Raw genomic sequence first — 14879 nt, 5'->3', positions numbered from 1 at the left:
GTATACATTCTGTATCTCACTATTGTTATCCAAGCTTATTCTTTTCTTGCATTTTGTGCTAAAATGAAACATACATTTCTTAGGTTAGAACATTGTGGCATGACCCCAAGAATATAGGCTGGAAAGATTATACTGCATACAGGTGGCATCTGACACACAGACCCAAGACTGGCTATATCAGGTAAGAGAGCTTTCATGTAACTTCCCTTTCTTTATTATAATGCTGAAAAAATCATTAAAACTGTGATAGATTTATCTCATAACTGACACGGCGCTTCCAACTATACCTATTGATCTATATTAACTCCTTAAAAATCAGCCTTAGTAGATGTAGTGTGCCCAACCAAAAAAATCTGTTGTCCCTCCTTTGGATATGATAACTTTATCTAACGTCCAGCTAAACCAGCTGAACTTACATCTCTAATTGTGAAATTTGAGCCACATGAGTAATAATAATAATAATAATAATAATTGTTATTTATATAGTGCCAACATATTCCACAGCACTTCATAATTCAGAGGGGACATGTACAACAATATTAGACATTACAGAGTAATACAATTCAACAGATACCAAGAGTAGTGAGGGACGTGCTCGCAAGCTTACAAGCTATGTACACATGAACAAATATTTTTACTCATTACTTGTTATTGATTGCATTTTTTACATAATAATCTGTAACGATTTAATAGATCACTGAGCCACACATTCAGAATAATTTGAATATCTATATAAAGAAAAATCTAAAAATATTAATATATAAAAAACAGTATATTCATTCTATTTCTTTTAACACATACAGTATGCTGCAAATTGCACATTGTAATTCTTTTTTCCTCCTCAGAGTTGTAGTCTATGAAGGAAAGCAAATAATGGCAGACTCTGGCCCCCTCTTTGACAAAACATATGCAGGTGGACGGCTCGGACTGTTTGTTTTCTCCCAAGAGTTGGTATATTTCTCTGATCTCAAGTATGAATGTAAAGGTGAGTGTTTTTTTTTTTTTTTAAAACATACTTAACTAGGGTATTTTTTAAGGAATACTGCAGCATATTTTAAAAGAATATAATACCAAGTTTTTCCAAAAACAACACTGTTATACTTTTTTTTGCCCCCAAAAAAGCACTAGGGCTTATTTTTAGAGAATTTTTTATTCTTGGAGAAAAAATGGTTGGGGGTAAGTTTACCCCCCAAAAAGCAGACCCCCCCCTTCCCAAGAGACTCATACTTACCAGGACCCATATGTCTGCGTGGCTCCCTGGCCTTCCCTGTGACCTCTGGTGGGTGCTGTACGCTGCCTCCCCTTCTTCTGACCGACACCCACACACGTCAGATCGAGCTCAATCACTCATACACACAGACACACTTATACACACAAATCAGATATCACACACACACACACACACACACACACACTCACCACATCCAGCGATACAGAATGCCACCAGCCGTAGGGAAAGATGGGAGGAAGGCATGTATCAAAGGTCCTGCAAGCATTCCATCCACAGGTCCTCTGTTTTTCCTGCCAAGAGATGCAGAAATGATGCAGACATTTCTGCAACCAAATACTCAACATATTCACATGCTCTAAAGCTGAAAAAATGTAGATGCTTTGATCTGTTTATATAGTAAATGTCATGATCATATTTACACATATAAAACTGGACAATAAAGAGAAAAAATAGAGGTTTGGTGTCTTATTTCCTATTCTTTAGGAGTGCACCACCCAGACTTTTTGATCTGCAGTAGATGATGCCCTCCTTTAGACTGACAGTTCAGGCCAGCAGCAAGCTGCTGACCTGAACTGTGTTCTTACCTTGTGTTTTCATCGTCAAACTGCTGGGAGATGAAGCTGGTTCCAGCAATACGGCCAGCTTCATAGCAGCATAACAGGCTTTAAAGCATAGATCTGTAGAATGACATTTTTTTATCCGTGATACAAATTAAAATTGTTACATAGTTATTAAAGAGGTTGGCCACTACTCATCAATGTCTGATTGGCTAGGGTCTGACACCCTGCACCTACGCCAATCAGCTGTTCTCAGTCTCGGCGGTGGCAGCAGGCAGTCAGAAATGCTCAGTTTTGGAGCTGCCGCATCAACTGACAATGGCTGCGGCCGTTGATGATGTGCATTGTTAGTTTTCCACCACGCATAGCGATTTGTATTTAGCCCATAAAATTCTATTTTGGTTTCATCTGACCAGAGTACCTTCTTCCCCATGCTAGCCGTGTCCCCTACATGGCTTTTTGCTAACTGCAAATGGAACTTAGTATGGCTTGCTTTCAAAAATGGATTCCTTCTTAGCACTAATCTATAAAAGCCAGATTTGTGGGTTATTCCACCAATAGTGTTCCTGTCTACAGATCCTCTGTAGATCCTCCAGAGCGCTAGCCTTGTTTGGGATTTCAGTTTTGGTGGACAGCTATGTCTTGGTAGGTTTGCATTTGGGCCCTATTTCTTCCTTTTTTGATGATGGATTGAACATTGAGATGTTCAGCGCTTGGGCTATATATTATAATCTAACCCTGCTTTACTGTTCTCCACAACTTTATCCCTGATCTCTCTGGTGTGTTCCATGGTTTTCTAGCTTCTGTTTGATCACTAATGGTCTTAAACAAACCTCTGAGGCCTTCACAGAGCAGCTGTAGTTATACTGAGAATAAATGACACACAAGTTGACTCGATTTACTAATTAGGTGACTTCTGAATGCAATTGGTCACTTAGAATTTTATTTAGGAGTTTAAGGATTTTATTCGCTCTACAGGGGGGCTTGAATACAAATGCATATGTCAATTTTCAGTTTTATACCATATTTTTCGGACCATAAGACGCACATTTTTTCCCCCAAATGTTGGGAGAAAGTGGGAGGTGCGTCTTATGGTCTAAATGTGGCTGCAGGGAATGAGGGTGCTGCGGTGGAGCGGATCATCGGGGGCACGAGCAGGCTGTAGCAGCCTGCCATGACAACGTGGGCCTGCTCATTGCATATGCACGCCCATCATCTCTCAGCACTGACAGGTGGGTGGGGAATGAGCGGGGGGGTGCGCGCATAATTAACAGCCGGCCCGCATGATCACCCCTGGCAACTACAGCCTGGAGTGATCATGTGCGGCTGTATTCGCTGCCCCCGTGCATCATTATCAGCGCGGGGTGCAGTGAATCAGTACACTCACCCGTCACCGTGTGTGGAGCCGTCGCCCTGCAGCATCGCGATGTCTTCCTTTCTGTGCTGGTCAGCCGATCTGTGTAGAGAGCGATGAGCACAGCGATGACGTTATCGCTGTGCGCGCCGCTAGTGTCCACACAGATCAGCTGACCAGCACAGACACGAAGACATTACGATTCTGCAGACATCGGTGACGGCTCCACTCAGCGGCGCTGCAGCTGAGACAGAGAGGAAGATGATCGGTGCTGCAGGGAATAAGGAAAGGTGAGTATAAACGTTTATTTTTTTTCTGTGCCATAGGATACAGACCATATACCAGGATGGGGGTATTTTATGAGCAAGATGGGGTTATAGCAGGATAGGGGTATATGAGCAGGATGGGGTATATGAGCAGGATGGGGGTATATAGCAGGATGGGGTATATGAGCAGGATGGATGGGGGTATATGAGCAAGATGGATGGGGGTATATGAGCAGCATGGATGGGGGTATATGAGCAGGAAGGATGGGGGTATATGAGCAGGAAGGATGGGGGTATATGAACAGGATGGATGGGGGTATATGAGGAGGATGGGGTATATGAGCAGGATGGGGGGTATATAGCAGGATGGGGGTATATGAGCAGGATGGATGGGGGTATATGAGCAGGATGGGTGTATATGAGCAGGATGGATGGGGGTATATGAGCAGGATGCTGGTATAGGAGCAGGATGGATGGGGGTATATGAGCAGGATGGATGGGGGTATATGAGCAGGATCATATACAAGGCAGGATGATCGTTACCAGAATGGGGTACCTTAGTAGAGAATTTGGGGACATTACCCCCATACCGGTGTCAACAGCAGATCCTCGCCCCATAACAGTGTGTCATGACCACATTTTTTGGTTAAAATTTTATTTTCCTATTTTCCTCCTCTAAAAACAGGGTGCGTCTTATGGTCAGGTGCGTCTTATAGTCTGAAAAATACAGTATTTATTAAATGTTTATAAAATCATGTATCATTTCCTTTACACTTTATAAATACTTGCTACTTATTGTTGATATATCACAGAAAATACTAATAAAATACATTTCATTTTATAGGTGTAACATGAAAAGTTTTTGGGGCATGAAAACTTTTTCAAGACACTGTACTTCCAGTGTGATAGTCTGTTTGGAAAAGTGTATAATTATTATTGCATCCAGCAAATAATTATATATTTCTTCATTTAATTGTTTAATATGCTCCCTGATTGAGAGTTGTGAAGCTAATGCAAGATAACATCACACGTTTGTAATTGTGAAACATACAAACAGCTCACGGATGGCATTCATGTGCAATCTGTGAGCTGTCCATACTTAACATTACAAAGGATCGGAGAAGCTTTGTAATTTATTCATTTATTTATCAATCTGTGAAAAAGATTGATGACACACTGATGGTAAACACTTGTACAATTTTTCATGGACATGTGTATGAAGCCTTAAGGAAAGTTCCACTTTTTATGTAAGCTGGAGATGTTTTTTTATTATTATACATGAATAAGGACTGGGGTCTAGTCTGAAACACGTAGGAAAATACAAACATTTTGTTTGTACCGAGAATGTGAGTTTTAATCATATGGGAATAAAATTTTAAATAATCCATGTCACGGCAGTAGGGTTTTCGTGATAAAGATTGCTTTTGCTTCACAATCCTCGACACAGAAGAAACCATGCCTGTCTGGTGTGGCGAAACAATAATTATTGTTTCGCCACACCAGACAGGCATGGTTTCTTCTGTGTCGAGGATTGTGAAGCAAAAGCAGGCACTTCTTAGGTGACCGGACATTCTGTAGGCTGTAGGGAGGCCAGTATCCCAGTCAACATGCTGTACACCATAGAATTAAAAATCCCTCCATTCTTTAGAATGGAATTAATTTTCATAAGACGTAAATTGCAAAGTTGCTTGTTTTTCAAATTTAACAATTTAACATTTTAATTAAGACAACTCCTGTAATGCATTCAATTTCTGGAAGAGAAGGTAAAAAATGTAAACCTATTTCTAAATCATAAATTAACAACCTAAACCTTTTATTTTGAACCAATGAAAAAAAGACCCAATTAATATAAAAGAATGATTAGATACATAGAGAGAGCTTCCATTATTTGGTTCCCAGGAAATGGCTTGACATTACATAACACCATATAAAAATAAAAACCTTCAAATGACATGACATGTAATGTCATGCTACAGACTAGGTTTTTTTTGTTCTTAAAACTATCAAGGAAAGGAATTTCAGGGAGTATCAAAGTTAATAAAGAAAAAAATGAATTGGCAAGAGTGTATGAAAGGATCATGACAACAGATTTGACTAATATATGAAGTTGTTCAGGATCTCACTAGAATGTCGAGGTGGAATCAAGCCCAATGCATATGCAAAAATAATTCCATATGTTTATGTAAAGCATTATGTCATCTATCTGGGCTCATCCAAGAAATAAGCTATCTCATAAAGTAACTATACAAAGTCTCTGAGGAATTTAGACACTCACCAGCTGTTTAGGTTTTCCATAGTCATTTCAAATATGATGAGTGGAAAGCTCAGAAATATAATTATTCCCATAATCTGTGTTAAAGGGATTGTCCAGGCTTAGGACACAAGTCTACAGTCTTGCTGTGTGACTGCAGACTCCCGAATTGTTAGAGCATGCAGTCTGCTTACTGTCACAATTACCTGGTGTTCCTGATGTGAGCAGGTGGTCACGTGGTCATATGTATGTGACTTGCATACTTGTGATCACATGTAAACTAGACACCTTTAAGCATCTTTTGAGAAAAAGCAAACACATCAAGTTGGCATGTGTCAGCAAGTTTGCAAATTACATGCATTCATTCACATTATCGCCTACTCACATTGGTAATAGCAGACTGCACGCTGTCATGGTATAGCAGTCTACTGTTAAACTGAGTGTCTGCAGACTTTGATCCCAATCCTAAACAACCCCTTTAAAACAGAATGTAGGTGTCATTAAATTCCCAGCTTTCCTCTCATTTCTCACTACCATGGAGTCGTGACAGTGTGCTCAGCACACACTGTAATGATTCATGCGTGTACAGTCATATAGAAAGGCTGCAGACTTTAAACCCAAGCCTGGACAACCCCTTTAAATTTGGTATTATTTTTAGAGCATTCGGAAAATTATAAGGCTAACAGAAATTTCTGACAAATAAATTGAAGATCAACACTACTAAATTACACTGAATACAAATTATTATAAAGTAAAAGTATTGTCAGCAGCATGGGGATATCCTGTGGACAAAACTATAATCATCCTTTCCTGGTCATATTGCAGATTTGTTGCATGATTATGGTTAAGGTTTGCCCAGCTACATTCAATATACAATCCACCTTATACTGCTCTGTAGAATTATTACAGTGCCTACAAGTAGTATTCAACCCCCTGCAGATTTAGCAGGTTTACACATTCGGAATTAACTTGGCATTGTGACATTTGGACTGTAGATCAGCCTGGAAGTGTGAAATGCACTGCAGCAAAAATGACTGTTATTTCTTTTTTTATTTTTTTTTTTAAATTGTGTAAAGTTTATTCAGAGGGTCATTTATTATTCAACCCCTCAAACCACAAGAATTCTGTTTGGTTCCCCTAAAGTATTAAGAAGTATTTCAGGCACAAAGAACAATGAGCTTCACATGTTTGAATTAATTATCTCTTTTTCCAGCCTTTTCTGACTAATTAAGACCCTCCCCAAACTTGTGAACAGCACTCATACTTGGTCAACATGGGAAAGACAAAGGAGCATTCCAAGGCCATCAGAGACAAGATCGTGGAGGGTCACAGGGCTGGCAAGGGGTACAAAACCCTTTCCAAGGAGTTGGGCCTACCTGTCTCCACTGTTGGGAGCATCATCCGGAAGTGGAAGGCTTATGGAACTACTGTTAGCCTTCCACGGCCTGGACAGCCCTTGAAAGTTTCCACCCGTGCCGAGGCCAGGCTTGTCCGAAGAGTCAAGGCTAACCCAAGGACAACAAGGAAGGAGCTCCGGGAAGATCTCATGGCAGTGGGGACATTGGTTTCAGTCAATACCATAAGTAACGTACTCCACCGCAATGGTCTCCGTTCCAGACGAGCCCGTAAGGTACCTTTATTTTCAAAGCGTCATGTCAAGGCTCATCTACAGTTTGCTCATGATCACTTGGAGGACTCTGAGACAGACTGGTTCAAGGTTCTCTGGTCTGATGAGACCAAGATCGAGATCTTTGGTGCCAACCACACACGTGACGTTTGGAGACTGGATGGCACTGCATACGACCCCAAGAATACCATCCCTACAGTCAAGCATGGTGGTGGCAGCATCATGCTGTGGGGCTGTTTCTCAGCCAAGGGGCCTGGCCATCTGGTCTGCATCCATGGGAAGATGGATAGCACGGCCTACCTGGAGATTTTGGCCAAGAACCTCAGCTCCTCCATCAAGGATCTTAAGATGGGTCGTCATTTCATCTTCCAACAAGACAACGACCCAAAGCACACAGCCAAGAAAACAAAGGCCTGGTTCAAGAGGGAAAAAATCAAGGTGTCGCAGTGGCCTAGTCAGTCTCCTGACCTTAACCCAATTGAAAACTTGTGGAAGGAGCTCAAGATTAAAGTCCACATGAGACACCCAAAGAAGCTAGATAACTTGGAGAAGATCTGCATGGAGGAGTGGGTCAAGATAACTCCAGAGACCTGTGCCGGCCTGATCAGGTCTTATAAAAGACGATTATTAGCTAATTGCAAACAAGGGTTATTCCACAAAATATTAAACCTAGGGGTTGAATAATAATTGACCCACACTTTTATGTTGAAAAATTTTTAAAATTTAACTGAGCAACATAACTTGTTGGTTTGTAAGATTTATGCATCTGTTAATAAATCCTGCTCTTGTTTGAAGTTTGCAGGCTCTAACTTATTTGCATCTTATCAAACCTGCTAAATCTGCAGGGGGTTGAAGACTACTTGTAGGCACTGTATGATTCTGGAGAATAATTGCTAGCAGAATTCATCTTTTTGGCATACCATATTTGCTTTTATCTATGACTGGTTTAGAAACATCAGGCCTTAACCCCTTCACGACCGGCCGATTTTTCACTTTCCGTTTTTTTTTCGCCATTCTTTTTCTGAGACGTAACTTTATTTTTCAGTCAATATGGTCATGTGAGGGCCATCAGTTTTACCATATAGTGTACTAGAAAATGGCAAAAAAATTCCAAATGCTGAAAAATTGCAAAAAAAGTGCGATAGCACTATGGTTTTTGAGATATTTTATTCACTGTGTTCACTATATGGTAAAACTGATTTATGGGTGTGATGCCTCAAGTCAGTGCGAGTTTGTAGACATCAAACATGTATAGTTTTATTTTTATATAAGGGGTTTAAAAAAAATCGGAAGTTTGTCCGAAAAAAGTGGCGCACGTTTTACGCCATATTCCGTGACCCGTAGCGTTCTCATTTTTCGGGATCTATGGCTCAATGATGGCTTATTTTTTGCGTCTCGAGCTGACGTTTTTAACGGTACCATTTTTGCGCAGATGCTATGTTTTTGATCGCCTCTTATTGCATTTTGCGCAAAAGTTGTGGCGACAAAAAAACATCGTTTTGGCGTTTGCAATTTTTTTGCCGCTACGCCGTATACTGATCAGATTAATTGATTTTATATTTTGACAGATCGGGCGTTTCTGAACGTGGCGATACCAAATGTGTGTATATTTTTTATTTTTTTTTAACCCTTTAATTTTCAATGGGGCGAATGGGGGTGATTTGAACTTTTTAGGTTTTTTTGTTTTTTTTTAATTTTTTAAAACTTTTTTTTAACTTTTTTTTTTATTTTACTAGTCCCCCTGTTAAGGTGAACTCTTAACCAGAGATCACTAGTTGCCTACTGCCTGGTCTAATTGGTGTGGGTCGAGTGCATGCTTGAAAAATGAGATCAGACACAGTCGGATATTCATCTTTCCTCGACAGAAGTCAGCCCATGCTCTGCTTTATTACAACTGAGCTTGCTCTGATATAACCTTGCAAAGGGGCATGTCCGGATGTGTTCATTGGTCAGTGGGTCGAACAATGTATTAGTCCATGAGCTGATTGGTAGGCGTCATTGTAGGCGGGTCTATGACATCATTGGATGGATCCATGGTGATGGTGATGGGAGGGACGTCATCTGGTGGATCCATGCTGGACGGTTTGGTCTGTAATGTCATCTGATCTTTGGGTTGGTCTTCTCTTATATGGTATCTTCTTACACCTGGACATTCCTTGCATTCCAGGCAAGGTGTGGAGAAACAGGCAATGACAGCCACCTTTATATCTGTGTCATGTATATGATCTGAAACCTGAATTATGTAAGGCAAATCGACATATTTCCCACAATGCCTTGTCAAGAGGTTAATTAAGTATTTCATCTTATGGCTCTCCTCAACAGTCCCCCCTAAATACTTTATTAACCTTCTGACCCTACCGTGGTCCTCTAACACATCAGCTCTAATGCTTTAACTGCAACCTTTTTTCGTTTTGCTATCCACTATACAAGCAATGCTAAGCCTTTGCCCCCGCTGGTACAGACTGCTAATCAGAGAGTTGATCACATCCCGTACACACAGTTCACAGAGACACAGGTAACGAACCAGTCCTTAGAACAGACTATTTAATACCGAAGATTTTGAGATTAATCGATAAGAAAGAGTAAGGCAATTGTAAAAATAAGCTTCTTACTGTTATGCTGCAGCTTTTAGCGTTACTGTTTCTGAAAGACTGAATCTCAGTCAATATCCGAGAGCTGTCCGCATCTTTGAGACTTTTCTACCCGAATACACCTGATTGTATCACAACACTAATGGATCTCTTCTTGTCTCGGGTCTATAATCTACCACCAGGAGGCCTTTAACAAAATTTCCCTTACACATGGATCCGATTACCTTCAGTAACACAGAGTAGCACTTTTACGGCTTCAAATACCAACAAATAAAACAATACCAGTTACCTATAAGTGTATGTTATCCTTAAGTCACTTAAACCCTTAAAATAATTGATTGGTTCAGGTCAGATAATGTTTTTCCCACCATGAGCCCTTATTTGTGTAATGTTCCTGTACCCATTGTTCCCTTATGGTTATTTCCCATGTATCATCCCCAATCTAGAAATTCTCCATAAAGGTCTATGTGAGATAATCCAGCACTATATGTGTTGTGACTCTCATTCTGCCGGTACAATGGACTCTTTACAGTGGTTGTTGTCTCCAGATGGGTTTTCCCTCAAGCTTCATGGAAGTTGCTGTGGTTGGGATAAGCTGGATCGGCCCATCTGATTCTGACTCATGGCTCATTCTGACTTGTCTTTTTAGGATCACCCAGTCTCCTGGCTGGAGACCACCTGCTCCTGACACTGATTTAGGATCTGGAATTGGAGGATACACATGTTTAACACACTATATAGGCAGTTGTATACGTCTCGTACATCGCTGGTCAGGATATCACACTGTATCTGCAGTATGTGTGAGAAATATAATCACGTTCTAGGTACTAAACCAAAAATACCTTATATAAAGATCTAATTATTAAAGGAAAACGAACATTTGTTACATGATTTGCAGCGTTCACCATTATCTTGTGGATCGTTACATGTTTATGTTATAATCATTAAAATTCCAAACAACATACACCCATGTGAGTATAGACACAATTAAATATTCCAATAAAGGAGGGGCAAGGATTGGGGCAATAGCCCTAAACTCTCCCTACCTCGCAGCGGAGGTCGGCACCCTATAAGGCGAATTGGCGCCCCCGCTCACCGACGGCTCACCCTCTCTATCCCTACACTGCTAAGCTAATACGTGCTGCTAATGTCAATGAGGGAATATAGAAACCGTGAGATACAGGGGATAAAGAGGCGTCACTATGCAATTATATATATCCAATTCATTCCCAAAGATTAAATATTCACACTCTATATTTACATAGCTGTTTGGTAGCTTAAATCAATATGATACAGCAAAATTGAAGGACCAAACCCTAAAATAAATTAAATATCTCACATGTATAACATGTACCCACTGTATAAATATAATAATAAGGCCAGGTAAAGTCATGAGGAAATCTTGTCCGATCACAGACTCTCCACTGTCCAATTCACACTCAGGCTAATAAAATGAACGCATATTTATCAGACACTTAGCATGAAAGAAGCGCAACGCATTTCTCCCCTCTTCGCAGTGGCAGATGGGTTCATCAGGGGCATCCCCAGGTACTGACCTCTATAATGAGCTCCGCTATAGGATATGTACTTTTACCACTTTTTAGGAACTCCATCTTTACATACCACCAGCACCATGAGTTTTTCAGCAGTAATGTTTTCCACACTGGATATGTTTCAGAGCAGGCCTGAAAAGAAATTCACTCAACATGCACAAAACTCATATAAACCTACTCATGGTAGATGTATATGACTAATCTGCAATCACCGGAGCAGTAGAGCGGATGAGGGGGTGTTTCTACGAGGTCTTTACAGTTTTTTCTACCTTAATAGGCACACGTCTTACAAGACTGGAGGTGTCTCGCCACCTGGGTACTGAGCAGTGGTGCCGCCCATATCTTGTCCATCCCAACACCTTTGTCACATGGGTTACCTGGGCCATTATTGAGTAGAACGCTCATGGCAGAGAAAGCTTACCGCCCTTTATCCACAGACCTTCCTCAGTCACTGGCTCCCTGCGTCTCACACGCCGTTCCTTGCTGAATCGCTTGTTCCTGTAAGGATTTAAGAACACAAGGAGTGACCAATGTCATGGACGACGTGACAGGAGCCACTGAGGTACTGGTCTACATTGGACTCTCAACTCTAGGCCCATTCTTCTTTGTTGTGCACCTGTGCGAGCATCTCCTCCGCCTGCTGCCTATATCCACATTTTGACTATCTTACCCCTTTCCGCTCTACGAACCACAGTGATCGCAAATCTTCATCTCATTCTCCTATTCCGATGAGAGAGGAGTGGTTTGATTTTTAATACCTCATGTTGCGTAACCTCAGCATATCCAGTGCAGAATCAACCAGCATCTTGGTATCTGGATCCATCTACGGAAAAACTCAAAATCTGCATTAGCAATGGCCTCATCTGAGACATGTTCAAAACCTGACAATTCTTGTTACATCAGAGCAATCATGAGATATGTGTGTCTGCTGTATCCTCCTTACACATAAAAATATAAAGAACACTTAATAGAAAAACTCAATCGATGAACAAATTAAAACCTTAAATAATATGTGTGATTTTCCACATCATCTTCCCCCCCTTTTTGAATCTATTATCCAAATCATAATTAGATTCAAAAAGTGTGTGGCCCCGGAGCTCTACATTTAGGCATGAAAGTCACATTGTATAGTTTGTACCTAATCGGGAACACCAAAAATATTGTTTTTATCTGTAACGTAATAATGGAAAACCCTTTCAATGGCTTTTATAACCTTTGCTTGGACCACAGAAATCTGCATTGCAATCATTCTTTCTATAAAAAGAAAGCAGATTATTCAATACATTAAATATAAAACACAGAATTCCATAAATAATCCACATTTCTTAAAACAAATTATTGTAATTATTAATAAATGATTATTATTATGATTATTATTATTATTATTATTATTATTAATAACTATAATAATAACGTAGCACAACCTCTGGATATTGGACGTGTGGGCGTTCATATTTGAAACATTGAGGAGATTATCATCATCTCTGTGATACTGTCCTATAACCTGAAGGGATAAAAGAATCTAGAACAAATAAACTGGCCATGTGGGAAAACAAAATGTTGTTTACATTTATTGATAGCTTTTCAAGCATAGAGGTCTGTTAGATAATTTTTCTATGGCAAATCATGTCCACAGTTGACTTTTATTTCTTTGGGATAAAATTAGTAAAATAAAACTATTGTCAATGACCTTTTTCCAATATAATTTGCAATGAATTCCCCTTTTTTTTTTTTCTTTTGGGCTGCTCTCACAATAGATTCCAAGGGGAGACAAAAAAACCCTGTTCCACAAGTTTTTAAGATTGCTCCTCCCCCAAAACCAGATGGAAAGAGGCTTTGTTGGGATTGTAGCATCATGTGGGGGAGGGGAAGGTAAACTTTTTTTTTTTTTTCAACTATTTCCCCCTGTATTCTATAGTCTGGATTTTATACATACACACCATTGCACATCCCCCACTCACTCTCTGTCTTTGTCTCAATCATGCCTCAGCCATGTGCTTCATCCACCATTTTAAAATCTGTAGGAACATGTGGCAGAGGAAAGGGAAAATTGACCTCACATCTGCTCAAACTCTGTCTCCCCATTTTCTATAGTCTGTACTTATACATATATATATATTTATACACACACACATATGTCCTAGATCTAAGTCTAATTATAGATAAAAACACTTATTTTTCTGTCTAAGTATATAGTACTCCATCCAATCCATTGCTCAAACATTTACAGAGCACATGGTCTTCTTCACACAAACCCCTGACTCACTTTGCTTTCTTTGTCTCAATCATGCTGTAGCCATGTGCTTCATCCACCATTTTAAAATCTTACCTAAAATGTCTGCCTCCATGATTAGCACATGGTTTATCACAGGATTGCGGCCTAGAGTCCCCACATCCCAACAAAGTCCACTTTCATCCGGATCTTTCCGGCACAACTAGACACCGCTTCATCAATTTTTCCATCTTTCTCTCAAGATAAACAACACCAAACAAGCGATCTTTCTCTATGCATACCAGATAAAAACAGACAAACAAAAAGACGGGGGAGATGACAAATAACTGAAACACTAAAGAAAACCTGCAGTTTGCAGCACACACTTCCAAATCCTTCCTTATACTGCCACGTGGTCCCTGTCTGATTTCTGCGTTCCGTAATATACAAAAAATACCTAGTATCACCACTGACTACAAGGTGTCTATACCGGCCGATTCGCCTCTCTTGGAGGACTTATAACTAGCCTCTATAACACAGACTTCCATTAACCTGCCTCTCTTGGAGGACATGTTAACTAGCCTCTATAACACAGACTTCCGTTAACCTGCCTCTCTTGGAGGACATGTTAACTAGCCTCTATAACACAGACTTCCGTTAACCTGCCTCTCTTGGAGGACATGTTAACTAGCCTCTACAACACAGACTTCCGTTAACCTGCCTCTCTTGGAGGACATGTTAACTAGCCTCTACAACACAGACTTCCGTTAACCTGCCTCTCTTGGAGGACATGTTAACTAGCCTCTATAACACAGACTTCCATTAACAAATTTGAGAGCTCGTGAAAAACACGTGCCTAACCTGACCAATTAAAACTTGCGCTTTATCTCTAGGCCTCTCGCCGAGTCATTCACTCTAGGCCTTGAGCCACAATTCTATTTAAATCTCCACCAGAACTGCAAAACATATGACAGGCAACAACCAAAAACCGTACCACATGGAGTGTCCTCCACGTTTCCAAACACCACTCAAAAACTCACTTGCTATCCTAACTACCAGTCAATCTCCCCTCTAGACAAAAACAGAAGAGACAGCAGGCAACTGAATATGTGACGGTTCTTCCGCAATCAAATATGGCCAATAGCCGTGAGACCCGTCTGCCCGTCAACAGATACCCCAACAAACCGGACACAGTCAGGCAATCAGTGCCACACACCCCACCGAGACCACGGGAAGA

The 14879-nt window shown here is 40.5% G+C and overlaps 1 protein-coding gene across 1 annotated transcript in view; it reads left to right on the top strand.

The window, feature by feature from the left end:
• The window catches only part of THBS2 (thrombospondin 2), a 227897-nt gene that overhangs the window by 201949 nt on the left and 11069 nt on the right, over positions 1-14879 (top strand). Inside the window, exons 20-21 of the mRNA XM_075339620.1 lie at positions 84-181; positions 846-985. Coding sequence (XP_075195735.1) covers positions 84-181; positions 846-985 — 238 coding nt within the window. The remainder of the gene's footprint in view (positions 1-83; positions 182-845; positions 986-14879) is intronic.

Source organism: Anomaloglossus baeobatrachus, chromosome 3, assembly GCF_048569485.1.
Source record: "Anomaloglossus baeobatrachus isolate aAnoBae1 chromosome 3, aAnoBae1.hap1, whole genome shotgun sequence".
NCBI classification, from domain to species: domain Eukaryota; kingdom Metazoa; phylum Chordata; class Amphibia; order Anura; family Aromobatidae; genus Anomaloglossus; species Anomaloglossus baeobatrachus.
The sequence above is the reverse complement of the archived record's forward strand: the minus strand, read 5'-3'. Positions and strand labels throughout refer to the sequence as shown.